The 13,089-nt window shown below is 44.7% G+C and overlaps 1 protein-coding gene across 4 annotated transcripts in view; it reads right to left on the minus strand.

Annotated features, from left to right (window-relative positions):
• Window positions 1-13,089, minus strand: part of Runx2 (runt related transcription factor 2) — a 128,420-nt gene that overhangs the window by 26,909 nt on the left and 88,422 nt on the right. For all 4 annotated transcript variants that reach the window (XM_012515909.2, XM_023719386.1, XM_012515913.2 and 1 more), the window contains one exon: window positions 4,194-4,355. In XM_012515909.2, coding sequence (XP_012371363.1) covers window positions 4,194-4,355 — 162 coding nt within the window. The remainder of the gene's footprint in view (window positions 1-4,193; window positions 4,356-13,089) is intronic.

Below are 13,089 nucleotides of genomic sequence, written 5' to 3' on the forward strand. Positions count from 1 at the left end.
AGCAGAGGGACCGCGGTTCAATCCCCCAGCACCACATGCCAGCCAGCCCCGCCCCCTGGTGGGCTGAGCTGGCCACACACACACACACACACACACAAATAAATAAATAAATAAATAATTTTGGTTGCTCTTACAGTGAAGATTCTTTTAGGACTATAGAAGATAGAAATAATGTATGACATTACATTACTTAAATACAGATTATTAGATGATTGGGGCCTTGCTTATCATAGTAAGTTTGGTGAAAGACAAGAACCAACCACTAATGGGTTTGTTCTGCACTGTAATATCACAACACTGCCTTCTAGTAAGTACTACAGTGCTTGATTTTTATCAGTTATCTTAGTGCAATCCAAACTCACTGTCATAAAGTAAATCTCATGTGTCCGTCAGAGGGCAAAAATATATTGTTCAGTCATAAACTTATCACAGCTGTTGTTCTTGTTACACTAAGTATGGTGAGCTAATAAATGTTTCCTCCATCTTCCTATATGCTTTGAACTTTAAGACACCTCATATTTCATCTTCCTTTGCAATGAAGTAGGGATCATAGGTAACGTCCTTTATCATTCTATTGTGTTTGTACCTTGCTCCCAAGAAAGGGCTGAGGAAGACCACATATAATCTAACGTCACTGCCACTGTTACATTAAAAATTCTCACACTATTTTGGGCAAGGGAGAAAATCAGATAATCTAATAGCACTGTCATTGTTACAATTCATTCAATTCTAAAACCACGATCACATTTGAAAAATTACTCGAAAGGGTACTGCCAATAAAAGCACGTGTAAAACTGGATCTTTCTGAAGGTCTTCAAGTAGAGTAAGTCATGCATGTCCTTTCTTTGGAAAGATCTTTTAGGATGAAATGGAATTTCATTGGAAACAGATCTTTCTAAAGGTTCTTTCTGGTTGCATTTATTCATAAGGTCCTTTGGAATCAAACAGTATCATGCCTAGTTAATGTAAATATAACTCAACGTTGTCTGTTTTATGACAATTGAGCAGTTACTTCTCCTTGGTGCTTTACTGAGTTTGTGAATGACTCCTAGTGCTTTCGGCTCTATAAACATTCATTTCAAAACTATATAATAATAGCAAATGTGTGAATACGTCTATATGTTAGGTACTGTGGTGTGTTCTGAATGCCACAAGAGTATTAACTCCTTTAAATATTTAAATATTCCAAGGGATTTTTATTTTCAATAGGTCCTCTACTGATTCATTTGCTCATGTAAAGCAAATAATCCCCTGTAAAAGTTCAGGCTTTTATTTATATGATTCAAATTATATACAGATGTACAATTTTTCAAGTAATGTTAACTTTATACAATCAGCTGCAATCTACTTGCACATACTATGTATGTATCAAAAGTCCTCCCTGAGAACTCTTTACAGTCAGAATAACCCTAAGACATAAATATCATATCGCTCTTTACATTAATAAAACTAAATTTCAGACAAGTAAGAAGCTTCCCTGGTATATGTATGAGCTGAATTCAAACTTGGGTCAGGACCTCCAAATCTACTACATTAATGCATATTTTAATTCTCCCTTGCCCAAAATAGTAAGAGAATATTTGGCGCGCCCCTTTTAGACAGGCAGATTTCTAGCCACAGCCTACATGAGGATGGAGGTGAAAGTTAATATTTTCACTGTCCTGTGTGAGGGAAACAGCCTAATTTTGACACCAGTCCTACTGACAACTAGGGGCATAGGCATGGACTTAATCCAAAGGGCTTTGTTTGTGTTAAAACGTCTAAAAAGGACAAAAGTTCTCACTACTGAGTCTCACATGTAGAAGACCATAAGCCTGGATCACACAATACATAGAACCTGTGCGCCATGGTGCCTAAGAACTTAGGCCACAGGTCCTACTCCAGATGTCACCGCCCCCACGTCCATCAGGCACAGCCTGTGGCCAAGAGCAAGGTCAGGTACAACAAGTCCCCAATGGTCTCTACCTTGCCATTTCTTCTTGTTTCCCTCCGTGCTGACAGGAGGGATTTTCTGTTCTCTTTGTGTTTGTACGGAACCTCCCACCTTGGCCCCGTGTTGCTTCATTACCAGCGAAGGCTCACGAGATGCTGGCTGAGGTGGAGAAAACTGGACCAGACTCAGTTTTAAACCAGCTTGAAGCAGGGACTCATTCCCACCTTTGGACAAAGATCAACGTATGGCTGGAAAGTAAACTCCCTTCTGCTCCTACCTTCACTTTGTGCGACCAGGGGGCTGGGGTATCGTTTCATGGAAATGTTTTCAACAATTCCCAGTAAATGGACTCAAAATAATCTGGCTGTTCTGCCTTAGCCGAGTAAGTGATACATAATCACTATTCACTGAGGCCACATCTTTCCAATGTTATTTTTAATGGTTTTCCCTAATACTAATACCTCTCAGAAAGAAGAAAAAAGAAAAACATGCTACAGATAAGTGTCTCTAAAGCTTTAACTGTGCATTGGGTTGTTTTGTTTTTTTCTTCCCCCTCTAGATTCTACTAGAGGGGAAAAAAATTGTAAAGTCTGCTTCAGCAGACCCTTCAGAGGGTCGGTAGACAGATGCTCAAAGGCATCCTCAACACAAGCACATTGGCACAAGTCTCCTCTGTCAAATGTCACTGTGGGCCTTTATAAAATAAAACAGTGTGGAACAGAGAGGGAAAGCCCAGCACTAACTCAACACCACGAAGCACCAAGCCTCTGACCCATGCCTCTGCTCCTGACTCCTCCAGGTCCTTCTCCTCCCTTCCTTCCTGTGTCTAACCGATGCCTGCCTCGAGGAGACGGGGATGGCAGTCAGGAAAGGCAATAACTAAAATCCTCAATGCTGCACAATTCCCCAGGGAGTTGCATGCAGTTCACGAAAGTAGTAAAGCAGTCATCAATGCAAAGTGGTAACACAGTTCCCCGAGGGTCTTGCAGTGGCCCTCCACCCCTCTTCCTTCCCTACTCACCCCTGTGGGCGTCCATCTGTCGCAGACAGTGCGAAGGCACTAGGACCACAGAGCCCTCGCCTGCTCTGTGCTCGAGAAACAAAGCTTTCCCTCCTCCCAAGTTGAAAGAAAGAAAGGAGTCTGAGCTAATCAGAGCCCGCAAGCCTGCTGCCCAGGCTTCTGCAGCGGTGCAGCTCAGCGGAGAGAGCAGTGGCTTCGAGCTTGGTGGAGAACGAGAGAGGGAGAGAAGACAGACAGAAACACACAGAGAAAGAAAGAGAGAAAGAGAGGCATTAACCTGGCCAGGAGTCACACAAGCTTTCTGGGGCCCTAGCTAGGAGAATAGCTCCTGGCACCCTGAATGCAGTGGGGCTGTGCCTATGGGGGGCTGTGCTATTGCCTCACAAGGCACTGTTGGGGTTTGTACTACGTCACAGTGAATGGGAAGACAACTATTTTCCTCCTCTCTGGGATACATGTGCTTGGCTGAGGGCTTGTAAATTTCCCGTCTGTCTATCTGCCTGCCTGCCTATTGTCTGTCTGCCTGCCTGTATGTATGTCTGTTTGTCTATCTGAAGTCTTCACAGACATTCTCTGACTCTGATGAACTCACCAAGAGAGAGAAGGGATCAGCCAGGTCACTGAGCATAAACAGCTCCTCCCTACCAGCCACAGATTTGGGGACAGCCTTGGAGAGGGTGAACCTGTGGGTACAGGGGCTGTCACACTGCAAGGGACAGCAGTGTGCTTCATGGAAAGGCAGCCTCTGGTCTGACCTGGCTGCATAGCCCCTTTCCAGACTCCTCCAAGTCTCTGCACTTGAACAGCCCCGAGTTCACAGGTGCACCCTCTTAGAACTGGCTGATCTGGCCACCTAGGCGTGCAGGACTGTGCCACCCCTCTGCAGTGTGATTTACAGGTAGGTGTCAGGAGCAGAAAGGAACAAGCAGGGGAAGCCCTGGCATGGACCCTCAGGAGAAGACCCCATCCCTGGGATACAATCTGTCAGGACTCCAGCTGGGCACTATTGATTACATCGTAAGAGATGGGTGCCATCTCTACTGGGTTTCCCATCTGCTGATTTACAATGTCCCAGGGTTTGCTGACCCTGGTCTTCAGAAGATCTGGGTGCCTCTTTTCATGCCCTGGCCCACATGCTCCTAACTGTGACATGGAGGACACGGATGAGACAGGCTTGGCCCATCCCACTCTCCCAGCTCCTGCATAGGGCTGTGTTTCTAGTTCAAGCTTGGTCTTTACCTGAAATTCGCCTGGGCACGTCGGTGATGGCAGGAAGCCCAGTGCCCCGCGTGGAAGACAGCGGGGTGGTGGAGTGGATGGACGGGGGTGTCAACTGGTTCAGGTACGAAGGGTAAGACTGGTCATAGGACCAGGGCGGGGACGACTGCGCCTGCCTGGGGTCTGGGAAAGAGAAGAAACACATCTTCAGTACACCAGAGCGGCAGCCTCAGCAACATGCCCTCCCCAAATTAAACAGGGTAAAGCAGAAAAAGTGGGAACATAATAAGGAACGACTACATCCTACCCCCTCACCCTTCATGCTCTCGACAGGCTTTTCTAGACTTTCAGTCACAAAGAGACACCAAACCAGATCACACGAAGGACAATTTGTCTCTCTTAGACACAAATGTTTCTATTTGGAAAGTTTAATGGTCATTTAGAAAGCAATTCGCTTTGGTTATTTTTACAAAGTGGAATCTATTTATTTTCCCTATTCTCTAAAATCCCTCTGCTGAACATGTTTTACTAATTTTTTAAAGTTAGAAATTAGTTTTCGAAAAGTTAACTTGTAGAATTGAAACATGGAAATGGTGCTTTTCACTGGGGCATATCCATCTTTCAGACTTGGATTGGGGTTTTACAGTCATGGTTCCAGCACAGGCTACCTTTTCTTTCTAATATGAGGCTGGGAGAGGTCGAAGGATAGGGCAGCATAGAGCACGAATAGAACGGAAGCGGGAGGGCGGTGCAACTCTCACGCTGCAGCTAAAGCAGAAATTACCTTCAAGAAAAACACAGATGATTTCGACATTAAGAAGATGGCCCCAAACAGGAAAATGCTTTCAATGCTATTGAAATTTGTTTTTAAAATACCTAAGGTTGGAAGGCAGCTTAGTTTTATCAATAATAATAATAATAATAATAATAATAGGAATAAAACCGTGAGGGTTAATTGCAAAGAACTAATCATGCCTTTGGGTGCATCACCATGGAGTTTCTCAGAGGTAGAAACTGAAAGACAAGTAGATCTATTAAAAAACCTTCAGTCTATGTAAGAGGGAAAATTTGCTGTATGAGTCCAATGCAAAAGAAGTGTGCACAAAAAATGGTGCACTGAAAAAAAAAATGGTGCACTGTTTCATTCTAGAGGACTGCAGCCAGATTTCTCTGCAACTTTCTCTTAACACATGTTTCTTACATGAACCTTTATATTTTTATGTTAATTTTTAAAAGTCTAATCGACCAGGTTGTTAACAGGACAGCTTAGTACATCAGAATATCCATGGCCCTTGTGATATTCAGAATTAGGATCAGAATCAATTCTGAGACTTCTATTTTCTGTGTGATGCTTTGGGGTCATAGACTTTATTTATCATTTTTTCTTTTTCTTGAGACAAGTCCAGGCCAGCCTTGAACTCGTGACAATCCTCCTGCCTCAGGCTCCCGAGTGCTGGGATGGCAGTGTGCACCTCCACGCCTAGCTTCCTCTGTGATTTTGGCTTAGCTACTCAGCCATATTGAGCCTCAATTTCCTCATCTCTAAGGGCTGGTGGCTGTAACACCTGAGTCACACAGATAAGAGCATTATTACAAGAAAAAATATCACAACAAGTACCCAGCAAGTGCTAACGCTTATCTTTGATAAACAACCACCTGGCAAACACAAGGACCTGAGTTCAATCCCTGGGTCCGCAAAAAAAAAAAACCATACTAGGGGCTGGAGAAATGGCTCAGTGGAATAAGTGCTTCCCTGGCAAGCACAAGGGCCTGAGTTCAATCCCCAGTTCCAAAAAAAAAAAAAAGAAACCTCATGGTAACACAGAGTTAGGGTCATGTTTAAAATACACCTGAACTAAAGTAACTACACCTAGAATAGGCTTATAATTATCTCAGCACCCCTCACTGTTTGGGGGAAAAAAAAAAAGCCTAATTTTCAAAACCTATTCCTGTACTCAAACAATCAAGAGTTAGAGTTTATTTCTAAAATGACAAATGAGGGCCAGTGAGATAGCTCAGCAGACGAAGCGCCTGTTTAGGCAAGTGCAGGGACAGGGGTTTGATCCCTGGCACCACATGCCACGCTGGCCACTCACCTGGGTTTGCTGAGCCGGCCAATGAGACCAGGCGTGGTGGCACATGCCTGTAATCCCAGCACCGGGGAGGGTAAAAACAGGAGGATCACTACGAATCCGAGCTGCATAGTAAGACCCATAGCAAATATATAAAAAAATTAAAAATAAAATTACAAATGAGTATATAAGAAGACAGGGTTTTCCTGAGATCATCCTTTTTCAAAGTGTTTGGGTTTTTCTATATAGTCAAAAGGGTTGAATTTCAGCTATTTCTTGTTTATTTGTTCAACTTGGAAACCATTTATTTAAAGACTGCCTAAATAGGACACACAGTACTTCCTTGGGTGGAGATAATTAAATACATATGGATATTTATCTGATGCTTACTGACATCAAGCGATATAGAGGAAAACTTCATCCAATTCCATTTTAAGGAGCATTCCCTTGAGTTTGCAATTGGAATAAAAGTGTTGCCCTATACAGGGTTAACGTACACTTTTGCTCCAGAAATCTGAAGGATTTTTTAAAAAGATTTATGTATTTATTTATTTATTTGGTACAGAGTCTCGCTATGCAGCTGGGACTTGTAGTGATCCTCCTGTCTCAGCCTCCCTAGTGCTGGGATAACAGGTGTGCACCACTGTTTCGGTAATCGACTTGGCTCAGGGCATGTGCTACCAGGGATCAAACCCAGGTCCTTGTGCTTGGCAGGCAGGCGCTTAGACCACCAAGCTATCTCCCTGGCTCCCTGAAGGATATTTCATTGTTAAAAATAATGAACTTCTGTGCTTTACAGTTCTCCAAGCTGAGATTATAGAGACTGGCAATGCGACAGATTTGAATGACTGATCGCTGTTGTGGATCTGATAATTGCCTGATGCCATGTACCAGTTCATTCTGCAGAGAAGCAGTAAGTGGCCTTCACGTGGCAAAGGCCTCATTCCTTATGGTACAGAACGTGACTTCATAAAGGCAAGGCCTGCTCTCAAGTGACAGTTTCTACAGACATAAAGGACAAGAACCACAGAGCTAGTTCAGGGAGGTCATAGTGCAGGACTAGACTGGGCTTGAGTCCTAACATCATCAGCAAGCATCCTAAGCACAAGGGTGCTTAGCTGGAATGAAAGACAGACACGGCCTTCTGGTCCTCTGTGCAAGGGGCAGCCCTTGCAGTGCGCAGTGCCAGCCCTTAAAGCCTTCCCAGTGAGAGATTTGGGTTGCAGCCTTAGCTCCACTGTTTCTGAGCTGTGTGGCCACAGCCAGGGATCCCACCCTGGACCTCCCTTTCCTCCTCCAGAAAGCAAGGCCATGTAGTCTAAATTGAAGAGGGTGCCAGAAGATGATCATGAGTGAATTACAGCTCCTGTACGCCCAGCAGGTCACCTACGTTCTTAGGGCCTCAATGGCTCACTGGCAACATGAGAATAGTGATGCTGATTAGGTTTTAATGAGCATCATCACATCAACTAAGCCACATCACAAGAGGAAGTTATCACTCTCTGTCCATGAGGTGGATAGTAAGTACAAGCCTTCTCTGCAGAATAATGAGTACAACCATAACTGCTGTTGTATTTATCTGGAAAATTAGATAAGCTAATATACAAAACAGCATTTTCAGGCTGGGGAGGTATCTTGGTGGTGTAAACACGAGCCTGACAAGTGCAAGTTCGATCCCCGGTACCATATGCCTAGCCGTACCAGAACCCCAGGCATGCTATGCCAGCCAACAAAATTGGGCCTGGTGGCACATGCCTGCAGCCCCAGTGCTGGGGAGGCTGAGATAGGAGGATCACTATGAGTCTGAGCTATGCAGTGAGACCATGAAATAGATAAATAAATCTTTTTAAAAGAAAGCATTTTCATAACTATATAGCACTATTATTTAAACAGTAAAAATATGACTCTAAACTATCTAGGGTAGCTTGGTTTATCTGGAATTCTTCAAGATTCCTAAGATCAGCTTCGGTATCATTAAGTATAAGGGCTTGCACAAAGCAGGTACTCAATTCCCAGCTTTTGAATGAACCTCCAGGGTGGCCTGGTGAGTAATGGAATATTAAAATGAGATCACAATTAGTCACTCTCTAATTTTCTCTCAGGCTATAAAGGAATTTTTATCAGCAAGGTTTTACATTTTATATAAACTTCCTGACTGCCATAATATATACGGGAACAGTCTGTTAAAGATAGCTTTACTTTTCATGGAGGCCTTTCCTGGAGCTATCCAGGATTGGGAAAAAAAAAAAAAAATCTTCTCCCTGTCTCTAAATAAGTGAAAACTTCTTCGTGTTTTCTTTCAGAGGATGGGCTGCAGGTGAGTCAGTCTTTTTCAAGTTCACTGTCCTAAGATTCTATGATAATGACATACTCAGAGTTGGTAAAGAAAAATGAAATGCAAGAACTTCCATATTGGATTCACTGGATTAGGGATAAGTAATCTTAAAAAGGGACTGGTAGCCAGTGGAGATAAACCAGGCATGGTGGTGCATGCTTATTCTGTAATCCCAGCACTCTGGGAGGCCGGGACAGGAGGATAGAAAGTTTGAGCCCAGCCTGGGCAACAGCAAAATACAAAGAGATGAGTGTCCAGATACTGGGTTCAATCTCTAGTACTGAGAAAAAAAACAAAAGAACCCCAAAAAAAAAAAAAAGTAGTCTCCAAACCCCACAAGCATTCTCTACCATCCTGTAAGTGACCATAAACCCCAGCTCCATCATTTCTAAAAAAATCCCATAACCTATTTAAGCTTCAAATTTCTTCATCTGTAAAATAGGGAGAATAAGAATATCTCCTTGTAAAGTTGTTATGAAGCTTAAGTGAGACGGTGTAGTAAAGGTCTCAGCACACACAAAGAACCCATAAGTACACGTGCAGGTAGGCCCTCCACCTTCACTGAGTGTCTACTTTGCAGCTGCTGTCAGCCCAGAAGCTCTTCTTCGAGCAGAGGATGAGGTTCAGAGAGGTTCCTAAAGTTTGTTTGCTCAGAATTTAGAGCCTATTCCCATATTAGCCATGTCAAGATCTCAAGATCCCTTATGATCTTTTACCTTAATCATGTTCTCTCTCAGTCTTGGTTCCCATTCCCAAGGAGAAATCCTCAACATCTTAGTATATTTTCAAATACTCTCTACTCTGACCTTTTCAGTGCTTTAGTGGGGAAAAATAATGGTTGTGAAATATCTCGACTTCCTAAACAAATGCTTGCTTGTTGAAGAAAACACAGCCCTAGTATAAATATATGATTACAGCCTATTTGCTTTCTTGTGGACAATTATTAATGCTTACAGCAGAAAAAAGTCACCTTAACCTGATCTCAGGAAGGATTTCTGAACTCAACTTCCTGAAGAAACCTGAGACTTCTGAGATTCAGGCTCACCTTGAATGAGTCAGAGCAGGTGACAGATGTTGCTTTTGACATCCCCAATCAATCCTAAAGATGCTAACAGGGAAAAAGACAAGGCCTAGCACTGAATCAAGTCTCCTAATGAACCATGAGCAAACAGGGAACTTCCTCGTCTCCACCCTAGTACTATCCATCCCTCCACCTACCCCACCCAGAAATACAGATTGGGTCACCCTTCTGGATCTGCGAAAGCCTAGGGTGAGGGTCCACACGCCACCTCTGCAGCAGAAACAAGAATCCCCAGGACTTCCATGACTCAGGAGAAGCAGCTGTCACTCATGGCCTCAAGGTGAGTTTCACCCTGGCTGTCCTGTAACTTGTAGCCACCTAAAAGCATCTACAAGATTTCTGAAAGAAACACTGTTGCTAGAAACTCAGCAGAAAGGAAAACTGTTGGTGCACTTTAAGGATTTCCCTGGTGCCTTAAAAACTGTAATTCATTCCTTTTTCGTGCCAAACTCCAGACAGTAGCGATATTATTTTTATTACTACATGATAGAAATGCAAAGTACTGACATATGTTTCATATAGATATGACAGCTTAAAAGCAGAACTTTCGGTGCTGCATTTTTTTAATGGCCATACACCCTTCAGTGCTCTGGAAATGGGGAATGCTATCACCCAAGTGCATTTAAGTCAGACTCTGCCTTTATTCTTCCACAAGCCCTTCTCCTGCCACCTAAAAAACAGGGGGGTTTAGGTGAAGAGGAAATCAAATTTGACCCACAACATACACTTAAGAGAGAAAGTCAGGCCTGTCCTGGGCACTGGGCCTGGTGTGCTTACAAGAAGGGCGTGATTAATCAGAAGCGTCAAAGGAGACAGCAGCACACCCCCAGCAGTCCTGAGCCCTTGAAGATGAACTGTGCAAAGAAACAGTCTCCGCCGCTGTGAAGGTGAACAATCTGCAGCCTCAGACGTCAGAAGAAATCCCCACCCTCTCTGTAAGACCAGATCAGCATGAGTTATGAAGAGCTGGGGGGAAATTCTCCACCTCACGTGAAAAAGGAACTCATCTGCTGCCGCAACAAATCCCTCCAACATTTGTTCCAACTGAGGCAAAGTCGGTCACAAGCACCAGGGAGGAAGAAGGGCAGATGGTTAGGAAAAAAGGCATCCTAGGAAAATGAATACACAGGCTCCAGGAAAACACACAGAATTCCTTAGTGTGTTTGTGTCTGCAGCACTAAGGGTTGAAGCCCAGGACTCGGCACTAAGCTACAGCGCCAGCCCAGGTTGAGCTCAAATTTGTGATCCTCCTGCCTCAGCTTCCCAGACTGCTGAATTAGGGCCTGCAGCACCACACCCAGCTAGAATTCCTTTCTTAATGAATGCCTTTGAGTAAGGGGAAGTGGAGCATGCAGACAGCTTTATAAAAGCCCAGTAAAGAGGGTGTGTGGAAACTCAGAAGTTGCTGTCAGCAAGCCTCCCTTGGTAAACACTCTGGTCAAACACGTGTGGGTGTGTGGAGGGGGCCTGCTTTCCTGAGAGGCACTGGCATTGAGGTACGCCAGGGGCTGCTGGCGAACTCCGTGCAGAGATGGGAGGAAACAAGTCGACGAGCTGAGCCCAAACCGGCCCAAAAAAGCCTCCTTCCTGCCCGTGCTACCAGCAGGCATCTGTGCCAGTGACATGACGTCAGCACAGCCCAAGGTCTCCACCAAAGCTCAGCGTATCTGAGGTGAGCAGGGTATGATGCGAGAGCACCGTGCTCCCACCCCTGATCCTCCACCCACTTCTCCCTGATCAGGACTCGAACTAGACTATATAAACCTCAGGTAGTTCTTGAGAAAACTGGAGTATCGAGACAAAGCACATACAGAGGGTTTCCTAGTTTACCTATTGTGCCTCCTGACTGCTACCAAAGTGGGCCACACGCAGAACCTCAGCTGGCCCAGGACCTCTCCGTGGGCAGCCTGCAGGACAAAGGGAATGAGACCCAAGACCAAATCTGAAATAGGACTAGGTGTGGTCCTGGCCTAGAGGAGCGACGTGCAGTTCAAGTCACCATGTTAAAGTGGCTGTAGTGAATTCCGGATCAAATCAAGCTGGTGTCTACCTCTAGGAGGTGAGACAGGGCCCCGGGTACATGGCAGAAAGTCCCCAGGCAGGGTGCCACGTTTGTCAGATGTGTGGTGATATCCAAGTCACCAGAACTGCCTCCCAGTCATTCATTCATGCATTCAGCTAAGAGATACTTCCCATGGGTTCACTCTGGTACTGCACTAGTCATTAGAGGTAACAAAGGTGAATAAAGATAGATTAAGATGGCAAGCAGAGGTGCAGAGGTGCCTAGGTAGGGTTAGGAGGGCTTTAGGCAAAGCACACAGTGAACGTCTGGTTTCTGGGAAGGAAACTATATCATGTTTTTTGAGAACTTGAAAGAAAGCCAGTGAAAGACACAAACCCTCCGAACAGTGTGAGAGGAGGGTGTGGAGTAACAAGTAGGGGTCGGCGTGCACAACCTGCCCATAGGGTAGAGCTTCTGGCCTCAGCCTAAGTGCACTGCAAGGTCACCCAGTGGGGTAATGCCATCAGATTGCTAAAGTCCCCTTCTGGCAGCATCATAACAGAAACAGAGATGGAGTCTGGTCCAGGACCAGACACACAGGAGGGGTGTGCAGGGAAAAAACAGCAGCTGGAAGGAACATGAGGGCGGGGCCCAGGGGTCATGCAGACACCCCAGGAGAGCAGACCCAGGGCATGGGTGGCCTCTGTGCATCCCACAGTAGGTGGCTTCAGGGATGCCTCTCAGCTGGATCAGGGTCAGTTCTGGAGGCCACAGTGACCCCAGAGTAACAGGCCTAGGGCATTTTGATTGGCTCCACCTCATTCACTGTGACTCCAGGTGAAAGAGCTGGAGTCTCCTTTGAACAGTCTCCACAGGTGATGCAGGTCTATGCCAAAATTTGAGAACAATAGGCATAATTTTCACCCATGACAGTTAGGAACGTTACCCAACACTATTTTGATTTAATCTTCCCTATCAAAAGGAATGATCTTCAAACAGAAAGAAGAGAACAAACACGCATAAGAGGAAATTAAGGCTCCGGAGAGGCAAAGAGATAAGGAAGAACACGGTGCTGCTTTATTGGAAGGAGCTCAGGCCTCAGCCCCAAGATGAATTATGTTCTACAGTCCTGCAAGAATTTATGGTGACAAGCAGGCAGGGGGCTTTGGCTGGACAGAGCGAGGTCAAGAAAATTCTTTCTTATATAAGAAAAAAATGTGTCTCCCTAGAACTTAACTCACTACTAATCTTAGTTTTGCACTCTGGGGTCATTACTGCCCAGGAGAGTTATTAAATTATTTGATGATGATGTTGGTAAAGTTCACTACACAAAATACAATGGGTTTCATATTCTCGTACTTGTTTATCTTATTCAGAAAGTGTTATCGCTACTAGTACATTTCAGTGTGTGTGTGTGTGTGTGTGTG

The sequence above is a fragment of the Octodon degus genome, unplaced genomic scaffold, assembly GCF_000260255.1.
Source record: "Octodon degus isolate 3935 unplaced genomic scaffold, OctDeg1.0 scaffold00005, whole genome shotgun sequence".
NCBI lineage: Eukaryota > Metazoa > Chordata > Mammalia > Rodentia > Octodontidae > Octodon > Octodon degus.